This window comes from Zootoca vivipara, chromosome 1, assembly GCF_965207765.1.
Source record: "Zootoca vivipara chromosome 1, rZooViv2.hap1.1, whole genome shotgun sequence".
In the NCBI taxonomy this organism is placed as follows: Eukaryota; Metazoa; Chordata; class Lepidosauria; order Squamata; family Lacertidae; genus Zootoca; species Zootoca vivipara.
Genome location: NC_142582.1, coordinates 78,165,699 through 78,189,695, shown reverse-complemented (window position 1 = coordinate 78,189,695; position 23,997 = coordinate 78,165,699). Strand labels below are relative to the sequence as shown.

The 23,997-nt window shown below is 42.3% G+C and overlaps 1 protein-coding gene across 7 annotated transcripts in view; it reads left to right on the top strand.

Moving 5' to 3' along the window:
* Window positions 1-23,997, top strand: part of SHANK2 (SH3 and multiple ankyrin repeat domains 2) — a 339,643-nt gene that overhangs the window by 93,818 nt on the left and 221,828 nt on the right. For all 7 annotated transcript variants that reach the window (XM_088668511.1, XM_088668485.1, XM_088668502.1 and 4 more), the window contains one exon: window positions 3,069-3,135. In XM_088668511.1, coding sequence (XP_088524637.1) covers window positions 3,069-3,135 — 67 coding nt within the window. The remainder of the gene's footprint in view (window positions 1-3,068; window positions 3,136-23,997) is intronic.

Below are 23,997 nucleotides of genomic sequence, written 5' to 3'. Positions count from 1 at the left end.
CAAAAGCCTTTGACAGTGTCGACCACAGCAAACTATGGCAAGTTCTTAAATGGGAGTGCCTGATCACCTCATCTGTCTCCTGAGAAATCTCTATGTGGGACAAGAAGCTACAGTTAGAACTGGATATGGAACAACTGACTGGTTCAAAATTAGGAAAGGAGTACGACAAGTTTGTATATTGTCTCCCTGCTTATTTAACTTATATGCAGAATTCATCATGCGAAAGGCTGGACTAGATGAATCCCAAGACGGAATTAAGATTGCTGGAAGAAATATCAACAACCTCAGATATGCAGATGACACAACCTTGATGGCAGAAAGTGAGGAGGAATTAAAGAACCTTTTAATGAGGGTGAAAGAGGAGAGCACAAAAAATGGTCTGAAGCTCAACATCAAAAAAAAAACTAAGATCATGGCCACTGGTCCCATCACCTCCTGGCAAATAGAAGGGGAAGAAATGGAGGCAGTGAGAGATTTTACTTTCTTGGGCTCCTTGATCACTGCAGATGGTGACAGCAGTCACAAAATTAAAAGATGCCTGCTTCTTGGGAGAAAAGTGATGACAAACCTAGACAACATCTTAAAAAGCAGAGACATCACCTTGCCTACAAAGGTCCGTATAGTTAAAGCTATGGTTTTCCCAGTAGTGATGTATGGAAGTGAGAGCTGGACCATAAAGAAGGCTGATCGTCGAAGAATTGATGCTTTTGAATTATGGTGCTGGAGGAGACTCTTGAGAGTCCCATGGACTGCAAGAAGATCAAACCTATCAATTCTGAAGGAAATCAGCCCTGAGTGCTCACTGGAAGGACAGATCGTGAAGCTGAGGCTCCAATACTTTGGCCACCTCATGAGAAGAGAAGACTCCCTGCAAAAGACCCTGATGATGGGAAAGATGGAGGGGACAAGGAGAAGGGGACAACAGAGGACGAGATGGCTGGACAGTGTTCTTGAAGCTACAAACATGAGTTTGACCAAACTGTGGGAGGCAGTGGAAGACAGGAGTGCCTGGCGTGCTATGGTCCATGGGGTCATGAAGAGTCGGACACGACTAAACGACTAAACAACAAATCTAATATTGTAGTCTAGATGCTGCAGTCTTTCTAATTTAGCTCAAAAGTCCATGTTTTATAACCTTAAGAGTACTAGGTGACTTTGGGTCAGTCACTCTCTCTCCTCTAACCTGCCTTACAGGAACTGCTTAAAGGAAAGACAGGCTAAGGAATAATGTTTGCAGGTATTTGCAGAGCCAATCAGGATTTCCATCTTGTGATGTGAACACACATTTAACTGCCTTGACATTGACTCCCTTTTATTTATTCATCTGATTGCCACTTTTTGTCCCAAAGGGCCACTAAAGCATCATACAATATATTAAATACAAGAAAATCAATACAAATATAACACAGCAGAAAAGTTTGTCAAACTGAACAGCTTAAAAGTGGTGAATTTTATGGTTATTTTACAATATTCGAGTGGGGAGCATGGTGGTATTTTCAATAGAGATAATCATACAGTATGGCAGAGAACATGCTTTAGGGCAGCGTTTCTCAACCGCTGTTCCGCGGCACACTAGTGTGCCGCGAGACGCTGGCTGGTGTGCCGTGAGTGCGGCGACGAGAAGGGCGATTTGGGGAGAAGGGCAATCCCCAAAGTGAAGAAGACCTCAGGCCTGGCAGCTAGGCCTCTTCCCCACTCGCACCCCGCGCCGTCTCCTAGCAACCGGCCGTTGGCGGCGCTGATTGGCCGGCGCGGCTCCCGCCGCCATTTTCAAACGGCTTTTTTTTTTTGCCGAGGCGGCCGGGCGGCCCTCCTCCCTCAGCCGCCGCCATTAACCATTCTCGTCCCGGGCTTAAGCGGAGGCGAGTCTGGTCTCGCCCGGCATGGAGAGCGGCCCTCTGGCTGAGAAGCCCCCTCTGAGGAGGAAGGGGAGGCGGCAGCAGCAGCAGCAGCAAGCGACGAGGCCCGCCGCCGCGGGGGGAGCGCCTGTGAGGCGCAGCGACGGCGGCGCGCTTCTATTCGAGACCACCGGAGGGGCCCAGCAGGCCTCCTCCTCCTCCTCAACCGCCTCCTCCTGCGGGCGGTAAGTGCCCCCTCCCACCCCTGCCCTGGGTCCTTAGGGTGAGGGGCGGGTGATGAATAAATACATGGTAATAGGAATAATAGTAATCGACGAGGGGGGGCAGGCGGTGTGAGGTGCTGGGGGTGTTGACCCCCTCCCCAATATTATTCGCTTCAAAAGGAGGGGGGCGTAAGAGCCTTCAGCCCCCTACCCGTCACAGGGACGATCCGATTGCATCGCCACCACCACAAACATTATTGATTACAGTACTATTGAACCCCAGGCCCAGTTTTCTCCCCGAAAAGGGGAGGGCGGCACAGAGTTGGTGTGCCTCGTAATTTTTTTCATGGAACAAGTGTGCCGTGGCCCAAAAAAAGTTGAGAAACACTGCTTTAGGGTGCTGTAGGTCCCATGTTCAGTTACTGGTATCATAAGTTAAAATAAAGATGAGGAAGTAGCTGATTTGTCCAGCTGAGATGGACAAATAGTCTGACCTGGTATAAAGCAGTTTTCAGGGTCTCTACTGTGTAAAACACTTGATTGATCACACTATTTTGCATCAGAACTCAACCAAGTAAGTTTCTGCAAAATCTTTATAAGGCCGCCTCCAGTGAATTTTCTTTTCTTTTGTTTGTGTATTGTAATCCATTACTTTTTTGTCTGTTGATGGAAGAATATGTCAATATTTGGAGGTGTTGTTGCCAACTGTGCTTCTACTGATTCTGTGGCCAACAAACTATTTCTATGAATCACCATTGGGCAACATGAGTCCTATGATGTTAAAATGTGCATTTATGGAAATCCAAAGCATCTGTTTTACAGCCAGCATGAATATGAACTGTATGTGAAAGTTTAAAAAATAAGGATCAGCAAGGATGTTATATGGGGAAACGTAGCTAATTGATATTTGTCTGTATCTGCTACTAGAATTTTAATCACATATAACTTATGGGACATAAGATTTAACCCCAAAATCTTAAATGTACCCTGTTCTCTCATCTTTTAGGTGGCAATAATTGCTGGAAATTTTGAGCTCGCTGAATATATCAAGAATCACAAGGAAACTGATATAGGTATGTAATATATATCAGCATGTAAATTACAACTTCTAATCAATAAAGTTACTATATTCAATTATAAGCAAAGAAAATACTTGTAGATGATTGTGACCAGTGGAGATACCAGATGGTTCCATTTTGTACATTTTGTAGTAACAATGGGTAATATCCAAAGTTAACCATACTCAGAAAAGACCTATTAAAAAAGTAGACTTGTCCCTTGATTATAATTTATCTACTCAGAGTATGGCTAAAGACTTTCTTCTTTCATTGGATATCCTCCATTATCATCTGAAATATAATCTGGGGAGATGCTGTGCCATATTCTGTCATTTAGGGACTACTGTAGAGTACGGCATGGGTTAGAGCCTTCTCTGTAGATGTTACACTGAAGAATGCTGAGGACTGTTTTACTCAATGTTTACTAAGTGGTAGAGGGGAAATGGTTGAAACATGTTTGTTTCACCAACCCTTTGCAGTTGTGTCCTTTTCCATGTCATGGAGGTCCATGCCACCCTTATAAGGATGTTTCAACCATTTCCTGTTTTTACAGGAAATGTACAATATATTACACAGCATCATATGTACACTTATTTTCCTGTGGGGTGGGAGTTATGAGTGCATGCTTCTGGCTCTCAGGGAACATTAGCTGACCGTGATGCTCAAAAGGACAGAAAGGTATGTAGCTGAGGTCTTTGGGGACATCGTAGATCTGCTGCTGGGCTGACAGCCACGCTAGGAGTTAGAAGGGGTAGAAGATAAATTCTAGTACAGTGGTACCTCAGGTTACAGGTGCTTCAGGTTACAGACGCTTCAGGTTACAGACTCCGCTAACTCAGAAATAGTACCTCGGGTTAAGAACTTTGCTTCAGGATGAGAACAGAAATTGCATGGTGGCAGTGCCCCCCACCTTTCTCAACAAGCTTCTCTTCTGTGACCTCTTTAGGGTCTCCTTAGGTAAAGAGGTCACAGGGGCTAGGAGATCCCGTGAGTGACAGGCCTACTCCCATTCTGAGGGGCAAATTACATCCAAATAAGCCCCTTGATTGAGGTATTTCATTAGCAGTGCACTTGTTACACCTCATTTCCAGTACTTAATGGGAAAAGGATTAGACTAGAAACCCTTGTCCTATAAGAAATGAATTCTTATACAGTATCATTAACACTTGTCAGTTTCATATTTGATCAAATTCTTCATTGGAACGATGAGAGGCAGGGGCAAAAAGATAAAATATTAAGATTGAAAGTCACATTTCAAGGTAATTTATTTTATGACATGATTTGAAAAAACAAGACATCTTGGGAGTGAAAAGCCATAGCTGCCAAGTCTCCCATATTACCCGGGAAATCCCCGTTTTTCCAGCTGTTCCTAGCTGAAAAAACGGATTTTTTTCCGGTTTATTCTGGCGCGGTGGCCATTTTGGAACTGGGCGGAGCATGCTCAGAAGCGACTTTTGATGCTGCTCTGCTCAGTTCCAAAATGGCTGCAGTGCGACTTCTGGCGCGACGGCCATTTTGGAACTGGGCAAAGCAGCATCAAAAGTCACTTCTGAGCATGCTCCGCCCAGTTCCAAAATGGCGGCAGCGCTACTTCCGGTCTGCTACTTCCGCCCGGTCCCTTATTTCTCCGACAGCAACTTGGAGAGGTATGCAGTGAAAGGTATCCAGTTAATCTGTCACAAATTTCTTTTACACGCATTTGTACTTCAAGCATCACACTGAACACAACCTATCACCTTGCATTCCTATAATCTTACATTCCCAGTAATAAGCTTTTATAAACATTTCTGATATATTGGAGCATTCTCTAAAATAACTGGGCACTGTCAATTGTTGTTGAGATCTGGAAAGATCTTACAGTTCAGTGTCAGTACAATACCATTTTATTTTTGTGTTGAAAACCACCATTGCATCTTTGAACACTGCAAGGCTTTAACAAACTGTCCAGCAGCTAAACCCCATTGATTGACATGTATTTGCCCTCTTCTTACTGCAATTAGTTGCAGCATTTTATTTTTATTTATCTATTTATTTTTATTGAAGACTGAAGGGAAAGTAATGGATTAAAAGCTGTGATGAATAGAAAAGTTAATCCCTGATTGTTTTCATCCAGTCTACAGCTGTCTGCAAGTAAATGAGCACAGAAGGTTTAGAAAGCATTTGCTATACGGCTTTTACTATGGCTTCTATAGGATGGAGATACAAAAAACCAGCAATAATATATATAGGAATCTTGAAGGTCTCTTTAAATACAGCTATGCACATATTAAATATGCTGCGAACTGAGAATCCTTTGACTTGGATAACCTATTTTTAAATCTTTTTATTTTGTTTTGCCTTGGCTCTTTGTGGTGAGATGAATTATCAGATGGATTAAATGACATGGGTTGTTCTTCCTCAAGTGAACAAGGTTTGTTTTATCATTTACCTTCTCCTTCAGCAGCTCTGAAGATAGAAACAAGAGGGGTTTTATTTTTAAATATGAAACACATTGAGGTGGTGATGTGTGAGTTTGGGGTAGTTGATTAGCAGACTAACTAATACTTGGATACTGTTGCTAGGCTTCAAGTCAGAGTTCTTGTATTCCTCTATAATTATGCAGAGATGTGTATATGTGATGGTTTGTGGGTGTTTTCAAGCATATATTTTTTGTAATTTAATTTTTTTCTGTGTGTGTAGAAACCAAATGGCTGCTGAGCTTATTCTGTATGTTGTGTGCTTTTGGTATGGCATTTGCTTTGGAATAAAGAAAAGCATGTTGGTTTTCCAGAAATCAGGACAGTCGACATGCTGCATAAAATGAAAAATGCATTTTGTTTATATTTTGAACAAATAGGAAATGATGTCGTTTATGTCTGTTTGCTTTTCAAGCAGTTATTCTGAAACTGGTGTGATTGAGGTCAATATTGTTGATTCCTGAGCAAGAATTTAAATTAACTGCCATCTGGTTTAATTCTACCATTTATTTCTGGCTTTTAAAAAAGAACTGTTCAGCATTGAGGTTTTTTCTTTAATAAATCAGATTCTTGCAGAGTGTTTTATATATTTCAGTATAAAAAGCAATCAGGTTTAAGCAAACAAAAACCACAAACACTATAGGAACATTAAATAAAAAGGGAATATAAATCCCTGACACAGTGAGCAGCATGTGTGAGTGGCTCTATTTTTATCTTGCCTTGCTTAATAGAACTAAAAAGGGGAGCAAGAACAAGCATGTATTGTAGCCATGTTCATTCACCATTTCAGTTATGAGTAATCTTAACCTTTGTTCATATTCTACAAAGAATTTCTCATGTAAAGTGCATTTTTAAAATAATACTAACCAGAATAATAGTCCTGAAATCTTCATGGTTTTATGTTTAGTGCAAGATGTTATGAATCTAAAAAGTTGTCAGTTTTGTCATATGTGGTTCTTTAAGGATACTCTTTTCCAACTTCTATTTTGAGCCCAGGAATACCTACCCCCCCCCCCAAAGTAACATCCATAGGCAAGCACCACTTCAATATTTAAAATCAGTTCTATGTATTTCAATAGAGTACACTAATGTTTCCAGTTACGCATCAATATAATTATAAATGCCATGCAATTTATTTAGCATGTCAAAACATACATGTTAGGTAGCCAAGCTGGAAATTAGATATTTGTTCTTATTTTGCATAGTAACATTCAGGATTTGAGAAAGGTGCCAAAGTTCTTCTGCGTTGTTCATAAAACAAATACCGAGCTCTCCATGTCCTGTATCATTTATGCTTTGTTTATTATATTTTGATCCTTCCCCTCTTTTGAGCAGCTCAGGGTGGTGTTCATGCTCCTCTCACATTTTATCTTCCCAAAATAATCCTTTGAGGTAGGTTAGTAACTGTGAGAGACTGATCCAAAACCATCCAGTACGGAGGGATTTTAAAGTGGGTCTTTCTGGTCTGTCACCAAACCTTTCTGACTATCCTGTTTTACAACAATTCATCTCTATGAATTAAGTCTTTACCTTTTTGGCACTTGAGGCAAACCACAAAATGCCCCCTACTTTGGCCAGAGAAGACGGGGTGACTGAAGATTTATATCAGGAACAAGGGCAGGGGAGTCAAATCAATCTTACCTGACAGTTGAAGTGGGACTCAAAAGATAATTGCAGAAGGGAAAGGGGCCCATTCTGAATCATGCTGGGCGGGGCAGGAGGAGACCACCAGGGCCCCCTATTTACTGAGAGGCTGCAGTAGAGACAGCATTGGGGGAGCACTGCCGAGGAGGTAGCAGATCCAGCTTCAAGGAGTATGCCACAAACATTGCTGCTACCGTGGCAGTGGCTGCAGCAGCCAGTGATGGCCTCCTTGAAGGCTTGATCTGCTGCCCCTGTGGATCCTCCCACCCAAGGTGGTTGCCTCACCTTATCTCAGGGGTGGGCTGGCCCTGAGTTTTTAGATGCAGCCATGGGCACTGCAGCTTCCACACTTGTTACCTCTGGCCTTTCTCTCCCCACAGAACCCTGTCAAGGGGAGGGATGGTCCATTCCTTTGGTCATGGGAGAGTTGGCAGGCTTAGGGTTACAGTCAAATAAGATGTGACATGATAACTCCATCAAGTTTAAACGTGGGCTTAATTTATTGAGTGGCGTCCAATTTTTAAATCAACAGGTGTGCACAGTTGAGGAAGAGCAGGTCCATAATTTTGAGATCCTCCAGGATCCCCTGCTGTCTTCTGAGGCATAGGTAGCCTCAGTCATGTGGAGTAACCTCATGATTAAATTATTGTAATGTGGGGCTAACTTTGAAGACTTTTCAGGAACTACAGCTAGTGGCAGAATATGACTGCCTTATTGCTGACAAGCTCAATGCAAGCTGATCATATAACACCGATCCTGGCACAGCTACGCTGGTGGCCTATACATTTCCAAGCTCATTCAACATGCTGGTATTGACCTATAAAGCTCTGTACAACTCATAACCACAATATCTTTTCAAGCATCTCTCCTGCTGTAAACCTACCTGGGCATTTTGGTCTTAATCTGAGATTCTCCCCTGAGGAACGTCAACAAGGAGGAAGGCATTTTCAGCTAAGGTTCCTCCATGGTGGAATGCTTTCCCTTGGGAGGCTTGCCTAGCATCATCATTAACATCATTTTTGGTGCCAGGTAAAATCTACAGTATGATTGCTTCTTAAGCACATTTAACTTGTACACTTCCACCTATATTTGAAATCTGACTGGTTGAAATTCTGCAATTTATATGTGGCAGTGTCATGCAGAGAGAGCCTTTGCTTGAGAAGCAAGGCAAGACCGTTTAAAAACTCTCTGCACCAGATTTTCCCAGCACAAAAAGAGCTATTAAGCTCTATCTTGCTTTCTGAGCAAGGTTCTCTTTTCTTGCTTGGCCTGGAATGCTCCTGTGAGATATTTGAGGAACTTGCGTGTTCCCGTGAGATCTTGTGAGAACATTCTGTGGTTTATGGAGGTGGCATACTGGTTCCGGAAGCCCTGGGATGCCCCCGGGGATTGCTTCCAAAGGTTTGAGTACACATGGAACCATTAGAAGCAAACCCTGTGTAAGATACGGTCATACTGTATTTGATGGATTATATAAACTGTTCTCTTGTTTATTAATGAAACGTTTTCTGCAGCTTACATTTTCTTCCGTCTTCTGGGTTTGTTTTGTAGGTTTTCTAATGGTTTTATTGTAAGGCATTGTCTGGTTTTATGCAATGCCTTTGGCTTTTATTTTCTGGGTAAGTTGTGTAGAGACTTTTAAAAATATATTTAAATGACTAACAGTTTAAATAAATAATGTTGTGGTCTCCCCCATTGTATCTCCTTGCAGCTTCTCTGTCCAGACACTCTTCCCAGTAAGAGTTACTGGAAGTAATGTATTGTGCTCTATAGACCCTTTTATCTCTCCACCTTATGCAGACCATATCTCAGGATCTGCTCTTAACTTGCTGGTTTCACCAACATTTTCTAATTGCAGTGGTACCTCAACATCCGAATGACTCGACTTCCGAAGGTTTCGACTTCTGAAGTCGGCAAACCTGGAAGTTTTGTCGCTGTGCGCTCTGCGCATGTGCAGAAGCACAACATCGTGCTTCGCGCATGCACAGAACAGGGGCTTCGACAACCGGAGACTTCAACTTACGAAGACAGCCGTGGAACGGATCGTCTTCGTAAGTCGAGGTACCACTGTAGATCATCAGCAAGTCAGTCTTGTAGATGGCTGCATTACTTTCTCAATGTAGAGCTTTGGCCAAAATTGAATAAGGGTTTTGAGAAGCATACTTTTTCTTAGTGCCTTTGTTAGATTCGGTTGTTGTTACTTCTTACTATATATGTGCCTTAGATTAATCATAGAATAATATAGTGCTGAAGCTGCCACACACACACACACACACACACACACACACACACACACACACTACTGGAAATAATTGAGCAAGAGGGATTTCTGGACCCCCTCCCCCCATAACTTATCTCCTTACTCCTTTTGCCCTGCAAAATTTTGTAGGTGACAACTCAGTTTAGCCCTTACAGCAATAATAATATGTGTCACAAGGCACGAAAGGCAAGGAGATAACTTGTGTATCTCTAAGCGAAACTATGAAAAAGACGAAACTCGGGAATATAAAGGACAAATAAAAAAGCAAGGTCTTTTGGAATGAAAAGTGTAGTAGCAATCTGAATAACTTTTTCTCTGTTGTGGCTGTGAAATTGTTTCAATGTCAGCTTGTATGGGGAAAAACTTTATTCTGTATGATTGCAAATTATTATAAAAGAGAAAGATATAGAAGGAACAGGAAAGAGAGTGAACAACCAATGCAGTAAGCTAAATAGGAAATCATATGTGAATGTGATGTTTGTTCAAGGTATAAAATTATTACTTTCATAAGAAATGAGTTTTCAATACAGATTTATTATGTAGTCTAGGTGTGTGTTGAATGTTAAAAAGGTTTCTGCTGGGCACACAGTCCATCACTGGGAAGTGTTTAAACAAAGAAACACCCCACGAATAGGTTTTTAAAGAAATCTTTCAGTTGCAATTGAATAGCTAAGGCTTCTGGCTGCTTACTAAGAGAAAACATCAACCCCTTTTAAAAGGCCCATCAAGTCTCACAGTGAAATTTAAGATGGCAAGGAGTAAAGGTCTGCTGTGAGGCACCAGTTATTTTTATACTTTGTGATGGTCCACTGACTCCAGAGAGCACAGGATTAGTAACAAAGGAATTTCTGGACTTCAGCTATTTGAGGACATTGGGGGTTTGTGCAGTTCTGAAGTTTTAATTATTCCCTGCAATAATTTGTTATGAAAATGGCAGTGATAACTTCATAGGAAGTAAGTTCCCCCTCCCCTACTTTTGTTTCCAATAAAAATGGACTTTACACAAAAACAAGGTGGGGATAGATTTGCAATGAAGGGAATGGGGATGAATCAAGAGAGACAAAAGTATGTTAGGAAGAACAATAATATGAATTAACAGGGATGCGGGTGGCGCTATGGTCTAAACCACTGAGCCTAGGGCTTGCCGATCAGAAGGTCGGCGGTTTGAATCCCCATGACGGGGTGAGCTCCCATTGTTCGGCCCCTGCTCCTGCCAACCTAGCAGTTCGAAAGCACGTCAAAGTGCAAGTAGATAAATAGGTACCACTACAGTGGGAAGATAAACAGCGTTTCTGTGTGCTGCTCTGGTTCGCCAGAAGCGGATTAATCATGCTGGCCACATGACCCGGAAAAACGTCTGCTCCCTCGGCCTATAGAGCAAGATGAGCGCCACAACCACAGAGTCGTCCACGACTGGACCTAACGGTCATGGGTACCTTTACCTTTATCTTTACTATGGGAGAGTGCTCTTGTGCTCAGGTCCTTCTTTCAAGCTTCCCATAGACATATCGTTGGCCACTGTAAGAACAGGATGCTGGACTAGATGGGACTTTGGCCTGATCCAGTAGAATGCTTACGTTGTTCTCGTATATTTTCAGTGTACCTTTTCAGTGACTCATAGTATTTTTATTGGCCCATCTTTGAAGCACTACATTGACACAGGCCCTTAAAATAATAATAATTTATTATTATTTATTCATTTTATACACTGCTCTATACCCGGAGGTCTCAGGGCGGTTCACAAACAAGACCGCAACATATAAAATAAAACCAAAAACAATAATCCGATTCCCCCCCCCCAAAAAAAGAGCCGCATTCTAAAAGGGTGTTGGATGGCAATAAGATCAACCAAGGGCTTGGTTAAAAAGGAACATTTTTGCCTGGTGCCTAAAGGTGTATAATGAAGGTGCCAGGCGAACTTCCCTGGGGAGAGCAATCCATAGACAGAGAGCCACTGCAGAGAAGGCCCGTTCTCATGTTGCCGCCCTCCGGACCTTTCAAGGAGGCGGCACATGAAGGAGGGCCTTGGAAGATGATCTCAGGGTCTGGGTAGGTTCATATGGGAAGAGGCGGTCCTTGAGGTATTGTGGTCCTTCCTTCCTTCCTGCCTGCTGGCCTGCCTGCCTACCTGCTTTCCGTCTTCCTTTTGTCAAAAGACCACAGGGCTGGTTACAGCATAGAACACCAATGTCAACGCCATACCATTCTATCTATACAACGTAAAAAAATCAAAGCAATTATATCAATACAGGTTATAATAATAAATGCATAATAAAATATCATAGTGGTGATATAAAATATCACATGGTGGAGGGGTTTGATGGTCATGGTTTTCTAATCCCAAACATGTAATCATCAATTTGCTGAGCACTGGTGAGAGGATGAGCGCTGAGACTGTATATAACAGTGCATTTGCTTTAAAGTGAGATATGGCATTTCAAGAACTGTACATTTCCAATACAGGCCATGGGCATCGTTTAGAGGAGATGTCAATACATGAGACATTCTAGGCCAAGTGCAACCTAAGGCAGCAGGCAGCTGACCCACTGAACACCCGAGAACATGCATATAATCTTTCCCTGTTTCAGAAGCCATAGCCTCTATGCCATCATGAATCCTGTTTTGTAAAAAGAAGTGAATTGGGAAAATTTTGCAGGTGGCTATCCGCTGCATCACTTTCTACTGCAAACCCAGAAGTGATTGGGAAGATGAAAATAGCTGCTAGAACAATATTCACATCAGCAGCAGTGTTTCTCCATGCCCTGTTGGAATAGGATTCACAAGCAAGCTGCTGGTCACAAGAAAGAAATGACAAGAAAAGAAAGATATAGTGTAGTGGTACAAAGAGCGAGGCATGTGATTCCGTTGTAATTACAGTGTTGAAAAAACTTCACATACAATGCATTATCCCATTTCAGTCCTTACAGTTAAGTTAGAACTCTTATTGAAGGGTCTTCTACAATTAATAATAACAATAACAATATCCCTTTAAGGCCAGTCAGCATTATTACCCACAAACTGCAGGTTGAGGAGCTGAGGCTCTGGGGGGAGGAGGGAGTGCTTTGCCTGTGCCTACCTAGTGAGATAATGGAAGAAGTGTGATTTGAACCAGAGGTTTCCTAATCTGCAGCTCACTGTCTTTCATGCTAAATTGCATCAACACAGAGGAGGAGACCACTGAGGTGTTGTTGTTTAGTCGTTCAGTCGTGTCCGACTCTTCGTGACCCCATGGACCATAGCACGCCAGGCACTCCTGTCTTGCACTGCCTCCCGTAGTTTGGTCAAACTCATGTTCGTAGCTTCGAGAACACTGTCCAACCATCTTGTCCTCTGTCGTCCCCTTCTCCTAGTGCCCTCAATCTTTCCCAACATCAGGGTCTTTTCCAAGGATTCTTCTCTTCTCATGAGGTGGCCAAAGTATTGGAGCCTCAGCTTCACGATCTGTCCTTCCAGGGAGCACTCAGGGCTGATTTCCTTAAGAATTGATAGGTTTGATCTTCTAGCAGTCCATGGGACTCTCAAGAGTCTCCTCCAGCACCATAATTCAAAAGCATCAATTCTTCGGCGATCAGCCTTCTTTATGGTCCAGCTCTCACTTCCATACATCACTACTGGAAAACCATAGCTTTAACTATACGGACCTTTGTTGGCAAGGTGATGTCTCTGCTTTTTAAGATGTTGTCTAGGTTTGTCATCACTTTTCTCCCAAGAAGCAGGCATCTTTTAATTTTGTGACTGCTGTCACCATCTGCAGTGATCAAGGAGCCCAAGAAAGTAAAATCTCTCACTGCCTCAATTTCTTCCCCTTCTATTTGCCAGGAGGTGATGGGACCAGTGGCCATGATCTTAGTTTTTTTTTTGATGTTGAGTTTCAGACCATTTTTTGTGCTCTCCTCTTTCACCCTCATTAAAAGGTTCTTTAATTCCTCCTCACTTTCTGCCATCAAGGTTGTGTCATCTGCATATCTGAGGTTGTTGATATTTCTTCCAGCAATCTTAATTCCGGCTTGGGATTCATCTAGTCCAGCCTTTCGCATGATGAATTCTGCATATAAGTTAAATAAGCAGGGAGACAATATACAAACTTGTCGTACTCCTTTCCTAATTTTGAACCAGTCAGTTGTTCCATATCCAGTTCTAACTGTAGCTTCTTGTCCCACATAGAGATTTCTCAGGAGACAGATGAGGTGATCAGGCACTCCCATTTCTTTAAGAACTTGCCATAGTTTGCTGTGGTCGACACAGTCAAAGGCTTTTGCATAGTCAATGAGGAGGAGACCACTGAGGTGCTGGTTTTACAAATCCTTGTCATTCCAATATAGATGATGGTTAGCTCAAATAGGTTCCGTTTTCCAGTGGGAACATAAAACATTCAACCAGAATTAGCCCCCTTCATGTGTTCTGTGCCCAAAGAGAGCTCTCCCAAAGAATGCTTCTGACACTGATCTTGCTGCCATCTCCAGACTGCTCCTGATGTCCACATGTTGAGCTTAGACATCTGGAAAATCATGCAGAGCTACGTGGATGTGGTTACCCCTCTTCAGATGACATTGTACAATACATTTTTGCCAAAGAGTACAAGCTTGCTTCCATTTCACCCCCCCTCCTCTGGGATCACCTTGGCTCAAAAGGCTCCATTTTGAGATGGAAGTGTCCCGCCCTCTACCCACTGTCCTGGGAACTGCTGGAAGGACCAATGCTTAATCTTACTCCACTTCCTACCGTAGTACAATCAGGACAAGACTGGGAGCGGATTCACCTTGTGTGTCCTGTCGGCAAAGACACCCACTTGCATAATGGGGCTCCCCTCCCTCACATACAACCCAAAATTGACTTGGGGGGGGTGTCAGATAAGCCCCTAGAAGAGTGCACATTTGGAGGAGATGGGGAATTGTTTTGTTTTGCAAGCTGAAATGCTTGCAACGACAGAATGTTCAAAAAAGTGCAGCATTGAATTCATGACTATATCACTTATCCATTGGCTATTGAGAGCCCCTGAATTTTTGTGTGACCGCTCAGGTCGTACTGTAACACCCCCACCTAGGGTGAAACACATCCCTTTGTCATGTTGAAAAAGATCACCATTGTCTCTTTTGTTCACCTGGAAATCACCCTTCCAAGGACACCCCAGTCTTCTTGTGCTTGGCTTTTAAGACTAACTGATTTTAGATCCTCAAAATCAGGGTGATTTCAAGAGTAGCCCTGCTTGTAGCATTCCTGGCTAGCTTTTGAAATGCCTTTATTAGGCTGCCCATCTCTGCACCGCCTGCTGCAGCAACTGTTGTCCAGGAAAGGCTTGCTGCAGTAGAGGAAAGCCTGTTCTTTCCACCTCCTTGGAGATACCCTGATACTAAGGACACTTGCTTCCCTTTAATGAAGGAGAGGTTTAACTCTCCCTCTTACCAACTTTCCAGCCTCTTATAGTTCAGCTGTCCTTCATCGGAGTGTTGCGCCTCCCTTCTTGACAGTTGAGGGTTAGTGTGACAGCCATTCTGCCCAATTCTTAGACAGTGTGGACTTCAGCTGAGTTGCTCCTTCGGAGGGTTGAGGAGAACTCTAGAGTGACTTTTGGAGGCCCCCCTTTTCACCGGCTTTATAGTGTCTACTTTGTCATTTTAATTGGCTGATCTGTTTTTTTTTTTGTCATAGCTGGCAGCAAGTACAGACAGGTGGCATCAGGTTGATCAAGTTGCAATTGCAGGCACCTGGCAACATCTCTCTCTGTGTTAGTCACTGACGTCCCTCATTGCCAGATAGTTCAGGATGTAGAGATGACAGCCCCTTTGGTGCTACACGGCCGTGTACATGTCATACATTTAAAGTGCACCCCCCCAAAAGCATCCTGGGAACTGTAGTTTGTTAAGCATGCTGGAAACTTTAGCTCTGTGAGGGGTAAACTATGGTCCCCAGGATTCTGGGGTTTGTGTGTGCTTTAAATGTTTGCAGCCCTGAGGCCAGGGGTGTCAAGTCTCTGAGGATGTGTGTTCGTGTGTGTGGGGGAGGGGTTCCTACTCGCACTTTGTGCATGTTTTGCTGACTGTTGCAGATCCTGGTTTGAGCCTTGACACCCCTGGCCTCATTCCTTGCTCTCTCATCCATTGTAATCTGCTGCAAGAGACATAACTGGGGTTCCTCTTCCGTGAAAAAGGATTCCCTCAGTGTTTGCCAGGCCTTCCTGTTCGACTTGGCTTTTATTTTTATGCTCTCATTGTTTAACTTGTGCTTTATTGGATTTGTAATTATGTTTTATAATGCTGGGTAATCCACTTTGGATTGTACAATAAATAAATAAACGACTGGCACCAGAATGCATTTCTGACAAACTCTGTAAAGTTACATTTAAATAGCATATTTTGGAAGAAAATGCAAGTAGCGAAAAGACATATTTCATATTCTTGTTCTTAGTAACTTTTGTTTTCTAGTGCTCTCTCTTGGGACAGAGAACTGTGCTTTCTCCTGTAGTGAAGGAAGCGGGTCCTGTGTGAGTTTTCACTGCGCACCTCTCCAATGGTAGGAAGTCAAACTTTTGTGAGGGTGTACTTGGTGAGCAGGACCACCCCATCGCCAGCTCAACTTCCTGCCAGCCCCACTGCAGGTTGCTCTTGCCGGCAGCTCTAGGCATGGCAAAAGAGGAAAAAAAGGGAAAACCCTCTCCCTTCCCAGGGCTGCCAGCTCGGAGAATGGAGGCATGTCAGGCTGCAGTTGTGCAGGAAGACCAAGCGGTCCCTTGGGTGGTGGTTTTCCAGGGCTGTAGAGAGGGAGCACTCATTCAGGGAGCAGCTACGAGTGCCGATAACCACGAACACGAGCCTCTCGGGTTGGGGAGCCCACACAGAAAATCAGTATGCCCAAGGGATCTGGTCCATGGTGGAAGCCAGTCAACCCATAAATTGGTTGGATCTCAGAGTGGTCAGACTGGCTTTCCTCCACTTGGAGAGACTGGTGGAGGGCAAGCATGTGATGATCTGTTCCGACAACATTGCTACCAAGGCATAAAGATTTATCTTATCTTATATATATGCAAGGAGTACATGCTTCATTACAGGGGCCATTAGGGCCTCTTGGGACTGGGCCCCAGGGAACAGAGTGGTATATCCCACTGTGGGACTGCTGAGTTCTTTTCTCCTAACAAGTTGTGTCTCTTTTCCTCCCTGTTCTGTTATTTAAAGGGACCCCTGACCATTTGGTCCAGTTGTGACCGACTCTGGGGTTGTGGCGCTCATCTCGCGTTATTGGCCGAGGGAGCCGGCGTACAGCTTCCAGGTCATGTGGCCAGCATGACAAAGCTGCTTCTGGCGAACCAGAGCAGCACACGGAAACGTCGTTTACCTTCCTGCTTGGAGCAGTACGTATTTATCTACTTGCACTTTGACGTGCTTTCGAACTGCTAGGTTGGCAGCAGCTGGGACCAAGGAACGGGAGCTCACCCCGTCGCGGGGATTCAAACCACCGACCTTCTGATCGGCAACCCCTAGGCTCTGTGGTTTAACCCACAGCGCCACCTGTGTCCCTCACGTTCTGTTGTTTATTTTTGGGCTATTCAGTTACTCGCTTAAGCACAAATTGAACCAGTGAGGGGGTTGCCCTGCTCACCAGGTATACTCTCTCAAAAGTTTGACTTCTGGCCAGTGGAGAGGTGGGCAGTGATAAGCCACACAAGATTCCCTTCCTACAGAGAAGGAACATACCACATTCACATCTGTGATATATTAAAATTGTACATTCTTTTGGGTGGTTCTTTTATTGATACAAATCTGAAAAGGAATAGATCTATATGGCTAAAGTTTATAATTGATTGAGAGACTGGCTCTGCCTTCTGTCTTTTAAGTGTTTATAATTAAAACTTGGGTTTTAAAATTCTTCTTAAACGTGCAATATTACGGCATTTGTCAGTGCATATTATTTACCAACTTTCTCTAATACTATTCTGACATCTTATTCTGTGAACGTTGGTGACAGATGGTTTGGCCACACTTTTAACATAAGTAATGGCATTGTGCCACTAGCTATTAATTAACATTTGAACCTGAAATACAAAGTAAAAGTAGCATGAAAATAAGTGCGTTAAAGGGAATAAGTAAGTAAGTTATAGAGAATACTGTACACTCTAACTTGCTGATTTGCATCTTTAGTGTACAGGAAGGATACTATAAGACTTCACTAATTCTTAAATTATCAATTTGAGTGAATGTTTTGTCTCAAAGCAAGATAAGTACTATTTTAGCATTGTAAAGTAAAACTGCTGTGTGTTCGAATCTGCCTTCAGAACTTCCTTTATTTAACATACCATGATATCATCACCAAAAGACTGGCCATGATCCAGAGGGAATGAGGTGTGTACTGTGCATCTGATTTTGGAGGAGGTGACTAGATACATGCACCAAAATCATTTCCCTTTAGAAATGTCCAAACTTCTAATTATTAAAACAAAATGGTTATATAGGGATATTTTGGGGGCGGGGGGCGGGGGAGGAATCTTTCCTGTTGAACAGAGTTTTACATATCACTATTTCTGTGTTAGGCACAGCAGTTGCTATGGTAATGGTTCTTTGAAATACGTTGTGCAACAATAACTTGCATTGACCACCTCCTTATATATTAAGAGCATTCAAGGATGATTCTGCTGGGTTTTTTCTTTCTTTTAGGGTTTCTGTCTCTCATTAAAAACCCTTAATACTGTGCAGCATATAACTGAGGGTCTGGTTTTTTCAGCCCCTTGCCCCTTGCGTAGAATTGCCAGGGGCCATATGTTTAATGTGTTTTTCTTGTATCATATCCTTCCTGTTATCAAAGCTTGGAGCCAGTAAATATAACCCAAGTTATCCACCATTCAGATACTGCCTAAGCCTGCTTAGCATCACAAATGGAACTACATCTTGGTGAGCTGATATAGCAGGTGGCTGATAAAGTGAAATGGTTCATATGTCACCTCAACATCAAACTCAATGGTGGTTTTAGCTAATCTGTTACTCTCTTGTGCTCAGCCCAGTTTTACCTGACCATTATAGAGATTACTAAGATAACATATGTGAAGCACCTGGAAGACATGGAATGCATGGTATCTGAAATAGCTTGTTATTTATTTATTCCTTTGGACCAAGTTATCCTGAATAGAGAAGCACACTGCTATAGGAGAAGCTCTTTAAAGCCAAAGAGTTAGAGTTTGGAGTAAAAGGGTGCTACAGCTTTAAAGTACAAGGTCTGGCACTCAAACTGGGAAAACTTAGCATGTATTCTCAATTAATGTATAGCAATTGACTGGCTGAATGATGTTAATAAATTCCAGTAATATGTCACAACCCTGCTAATGAAGCTAAATAACCTTTTTGTTGTAGTATTTCAAATCCCTTTCTAGTTTCTCTTGATGTGTTTAGCTTTGATCTTCAGAACTCTCCCGCTAAGAAACAAATTTATATTACATGAAGTATGCTCAGGTGTCTATATTCCTTGTCACCTTACACGGCTTCATTTTCTGACTTCAAATTTCTCCTCAGAACCCACCTATTGCACGATTCCTTTCGCTTAACCACTTAGTCGTTTCCAGCTACAGTCAAGTTTTAAGTGCAGTATGTCAATGTACTGAACTGCATTTTAACTGCATCTTTGTTCACATCCAACCATTATTACCCTTGTAGTTCCCTCTCCCTCCTGTTTATTTGTCAAATTTCTATGCTGCAACTTAGTCAAAAAGGTAAGCATGATAGCTCACAACATCTAAAAGAATGCATTGTGGGATTTTGATTTTTGCCTGCCTGACAAGGGACCAAAAAACCAGTCAAAATTATTGATTCAGCACTATCTAAAGATCACCTGTTCTTCTGTTCTCAGAATTTCATTTGTGTAGCATTTTCTATTGAGTTACAGCCTTTGAATGGAAAGTATATAGCTCTATAATATTCTGCATTTATTAGAATGTGCCAATTGCCTTGAGAACAGATTAGTTTTCTGAGAATTTATTTTTCCTGTCAGAAACTGTCATGACAATTTTTGAATGAGAAATTTAAACCCACATGGGTATCTAAGCTTGATTCCTCTAGCAAAGATAAAGATATTCAGGAACATATAGCAAAGAAGAAGACATTCATTCATAAATGAATAGGCCCTATTTGGGCACATAAAAGCTTCAACAGAGAGAGACTGTGCATGCTAGGCCTGCCCTTGGGGTGTTTCCCAACATGAAATGATTCTGCTTCATACCTTGATGCATTTAGCCCAAGGTTCTGAAGGGGGCTTTTATTGCATGTCCGTATGTTGAAGCCTTCTTGCAACTGGAAACATCATGGATGGCACTGGGTTCCTGATCACTGGGAACTATTTAATTGTGTTTAACCAAATGTATTTTGTACTGATTGCATTAAGTTCTGAGGAGGAGACCGACCACCACCACACACGGACATTGGGGCTGAGCTTGCATGCATGCCCCCCCCCCCACTTCCTGCTCAGTTCCTTGTGTGTCAAGTCAAATGCCTGAACAGGGCTATTGACAAAACAGAAAATAGTAATTTGGATATATATTTTTATTGATTTTCCAATATTGTTCCAATAGCAGCCTCATTATAACAATACCAATTTTATCCAATTAATACAATTATTAATGCCAGTTATTCAAATGCTATTATCTCAGAGTTTCCAAAAGTCACTGCATCACTTTGTACCTTGATTTCGCTTCCAGTAAACAAGCTGTCTTCACCATTTTTCCAGCCTAGGAAGAACAGTCTGAATCTAGATTGCAGATAGCCAATCCAAAAACTTCTATTCCTGCAGCTGGTAGATCCTTTCCCTCCCTGCCGCTGCTTTATGGCCAATTATCCTTATTTCAACCACATTTCTTTGCGGATAACGGAGGTTAGGGAGGATTTTGCTCTATGTTTTCAAAGCATAGTGTCCCCCCCCCACTCCCTCTCAGTTCCTTTCTCTCACACACGCAATTCCAATTTTGTTGCATTCCATATTATATCCCATTTTCTTCCATCCTCACTTGTGCAGATTTTTTTTTTAATAAACCTTGCATTCTGGGGAAGGTTGCTGTATCATAAATGTAGGGAAAAACTTTAAATAAGAAAATCATGGACTTCCCTACCCCCCATTATCTCTTTTATCGAATGAAATCTGCTCTCAGTCCAAATCTTTTACATCCTTGTAGCTGGATTGTTTCTTATCTCTTTGTCTCTGGCACGTGCCTGTAGTTTACTCCAATTAGTCCAATTATCAGGTTAACCTTTGTTTCCAGGAATGGGATCAGGGCGGGGGAATGGCAGCCGGAGTGCTCTGTGCACCCAGTGCCTTTGCCTGCCCTCACATTCCATGGGGAAGCGAGTGCCAGACTGCCAGGCAAACTGTGAGTGAGAGCCTGGTTCCTCTTCCAACTGAAGAGGAATGTAGATAATGAATTTCCTCCATCATTATCTGATCATCTCTGTCTGTCTCTCTCCTGTGGTGTTGGGAGAGACTCCATTCCTGGCGCACCAGAAACAGGAAGCCCCCCCCCCTTTTTTAAAGATATATTTTTTATTAATCTTCCAATATCTAGCAAAGAGTAATTGGGAGCAGATGAAGGCAGCAACAATATCAAGCACCAGAGGGTTTTTCTTTTGCAGGGATGGGTAGACTGGATGTCATAACCTGACTCATTTTGATAGTTCAGTTCTGTACACTGGTGTGCCATTCAAGAAAGATGGAGATACTGCCAATTCATTAAAGAATTACAGTGTTAGTTACTGGATTGGCTGCTGATTTCTAACATTAGCTTATAACAAATTCAAATATTGCAAGTCTTATTTGTTATCTGGGTGTAGGGTGGGAATCAAAAATTTTGAGAACACCACTTGCAGACACGGAAGCAGATATTTTCTAAGCTCACATCTTAAAGCAGGGTTAGACTAGGACACATCATGCAGCATTATCTAACATTACACAATGCACCCATCAAATTGCATCACCGTTGAAACAAACATTGTTCTCAATTGGCCTTCCCCTTATTCGGCAATAGCTAAGTAAATGCAATTGTTGCAATTGCACATGACAGTAAGAAGAGGCTGACTATCCATTCCCAGATCAAAGTAGTATAAAGTTGCTATCAGTTCTAAATTCCTTGCTTCATATTTCTGGTTCTTTCTCTAGAACATGTATAAAACATCTCAATCTGTTGACTGAACTTCTTAGTATTTTTCTGAAGGCTGAATTGTGTACAGATTAATTTAACTCCACCCTTTCTTGAGCTTTCAATGCATGAAACTGAAATAACTGTGCAAGATAATAAGGGACTATAATGGCATATGGGAACTAATTACTCTGTACAGCCATACCTTGGGTTACAGCTGCAGGTTGTGTCTTTTCAGGTTGTGCTCCGCGCCAAACCCGAAAGTACCAGAATGGGTTACTTCCAGGTTTCGGCATGCACCCATGCGCAGAAGCACCAAATCAGGCTTTGCGCATGCGCAGAAGACCGAATCACAACCCACACATGTGTGGGTTGCGAACGCTGTGGGTTGCGAATGTGCCTCCCGCATGGATCACGTTCGCAACCCGAGCATCCACTGTATTAAATTTTTTAATATGGTGACCCATCATTTTTCTATGTCTGCTCTAATGCGTTTGATGCTCTAATCCAGGCCTACAGAATTTATGACTAACCGTGCTAATCACACTCCATCAATCACACATTTTGGCTAGTTGATTGCTTGGCAGTCCCCCTGTTTCGAATCCAGGCAGGCATTTACTGAACACCTGATCGCTACATGGCTGGATGATTGCATTTGACTTGATGTGTGTGTGTCATGAGTTTTTCACACCTACCCTAACCCTGTTGCTTCACTGATGAGATGAATGGGAGATATATCCACTAGATGAAAGTTAAAACATGACACCACTAAGTCTAAACTAAGAAGGTTTAATTGAAATCTACCCAAGGGTTTGGAGGGGGAGAGAAGCAAATAGTAGATGTTCATAGATTGTCGTGGAAGATAAAGACCACTACCAGCATTTTCAAAGATAGGCTTTGGTTGGCCAGGTGGGAAAAGGGCTTGGGCTCCTGCACCTTTAACAGCTGTGGTGAAGAATGAATTTCAGCAAGTGCCGTTTGTCATATTTAGTTAACAGGTGCAGCTGTCGACTTTTGCATCTGGCTACCCTAGGCAGGGAAAAGAAAACCAAGGCTGAGAATAATTAAGGGCAGAAGAAACTCAGAAGGAGTAGGGTTAAAGAAGGAGAAAAAGCAGGAGAAGGAAAGGTAGGTTCAAATATAGAACATAGGCATGCCTAGCCACAGAACTCTACTCAAGCTGTTGGCTGGGCTCCTGGGAAACTGAGGTCTGAAATCAGTGCAGACAAATTAGTCCCAGCTGAGCCAGCAGGGTGGGACTGGAACATGATTCCTAAAACAGATACCATGTGATGATAAAAATTATAGGCTGCCATTCACACTTAATTTGATTTCAGTGGATTGAGTCTCCTTAAATAGAACAACTCTTTTTAAAATGTTTGATGCATCAGGTTGATTAGGAATAGTAAGCAATAGCTGCTTAAGAAAAGGCTGCTATATAATATGTTAATTGACATGATTGATGGTCCTGCATCATTTTATTGCTTATCCAGTACATTTGCTGTTATTTTCTGTGCTGCTTTTATCTGTTTGCCATATTGTGTGCATTACCTTGAGAAATATATGTGGAAGGTAATACAGTATTATCATTCAGTAACCCAATCCTTGGGTAAAATTTGCACTTCTGGTTTTGCTTTGGTAGATGTGATCAAACCTCACACTGAGCCACCTTAAAAAAAAAAAAAGAACGACAAGAGGCTTATTTAAATAAACAAACTAGCATTTTGAGCATAGATCTCCATTCTATAGAAGACAGAGGCAGTGATTGTGATTCATTATTTGTGTTTGTGATGCTATTGGGGTGGTCGTGCATGATTGCACTTTTCATACTATTTGTGTGTATTGCCAAAGGGGCAGTGGTTTGCAGAATTAAAGTGGATGAAAGTGCTCTGTAGCCCTAGTACAACAAATCCACTTAGAAAAAGAAACTTTAGTGATTAGAGGGAAATGCATTGAAAAGTGTGGAATGAACGAACGATTAACAGGAATACATATCAACACCCTACAAGCAATCAGGATTAATGCTCATTTCTGTATAATCTCCCCACACACAAATCAGGAGTGCTCAAGGAATACTGGATGTAACCCAACATCTGTGTTAGCTTTGTGCTGGCAAATTGGTGCAAGCTCAATAAATAAGTCATCTGGAAGAAACCCTAAAGTTGTCAAACTGATTTCTTTCTCTAAGTTCATTAATGTTCCTTGAGACCTCGCTAAACTGAGGTTACTATTAGAGGACTTCATTTCATATCATATATGCAGACACAATTTAGCACCTGAGGGTTTGAAAACACTATTTTTTGGGAGGAGGGGTTAGATCTGATAGTGTGTTCAGGAGACATAGAAGCCTCTTAACAATGGGCAAACCATGCAGTTACTTCTTCCATATTCTTTGACTTCTTCTATATTCATGCTGG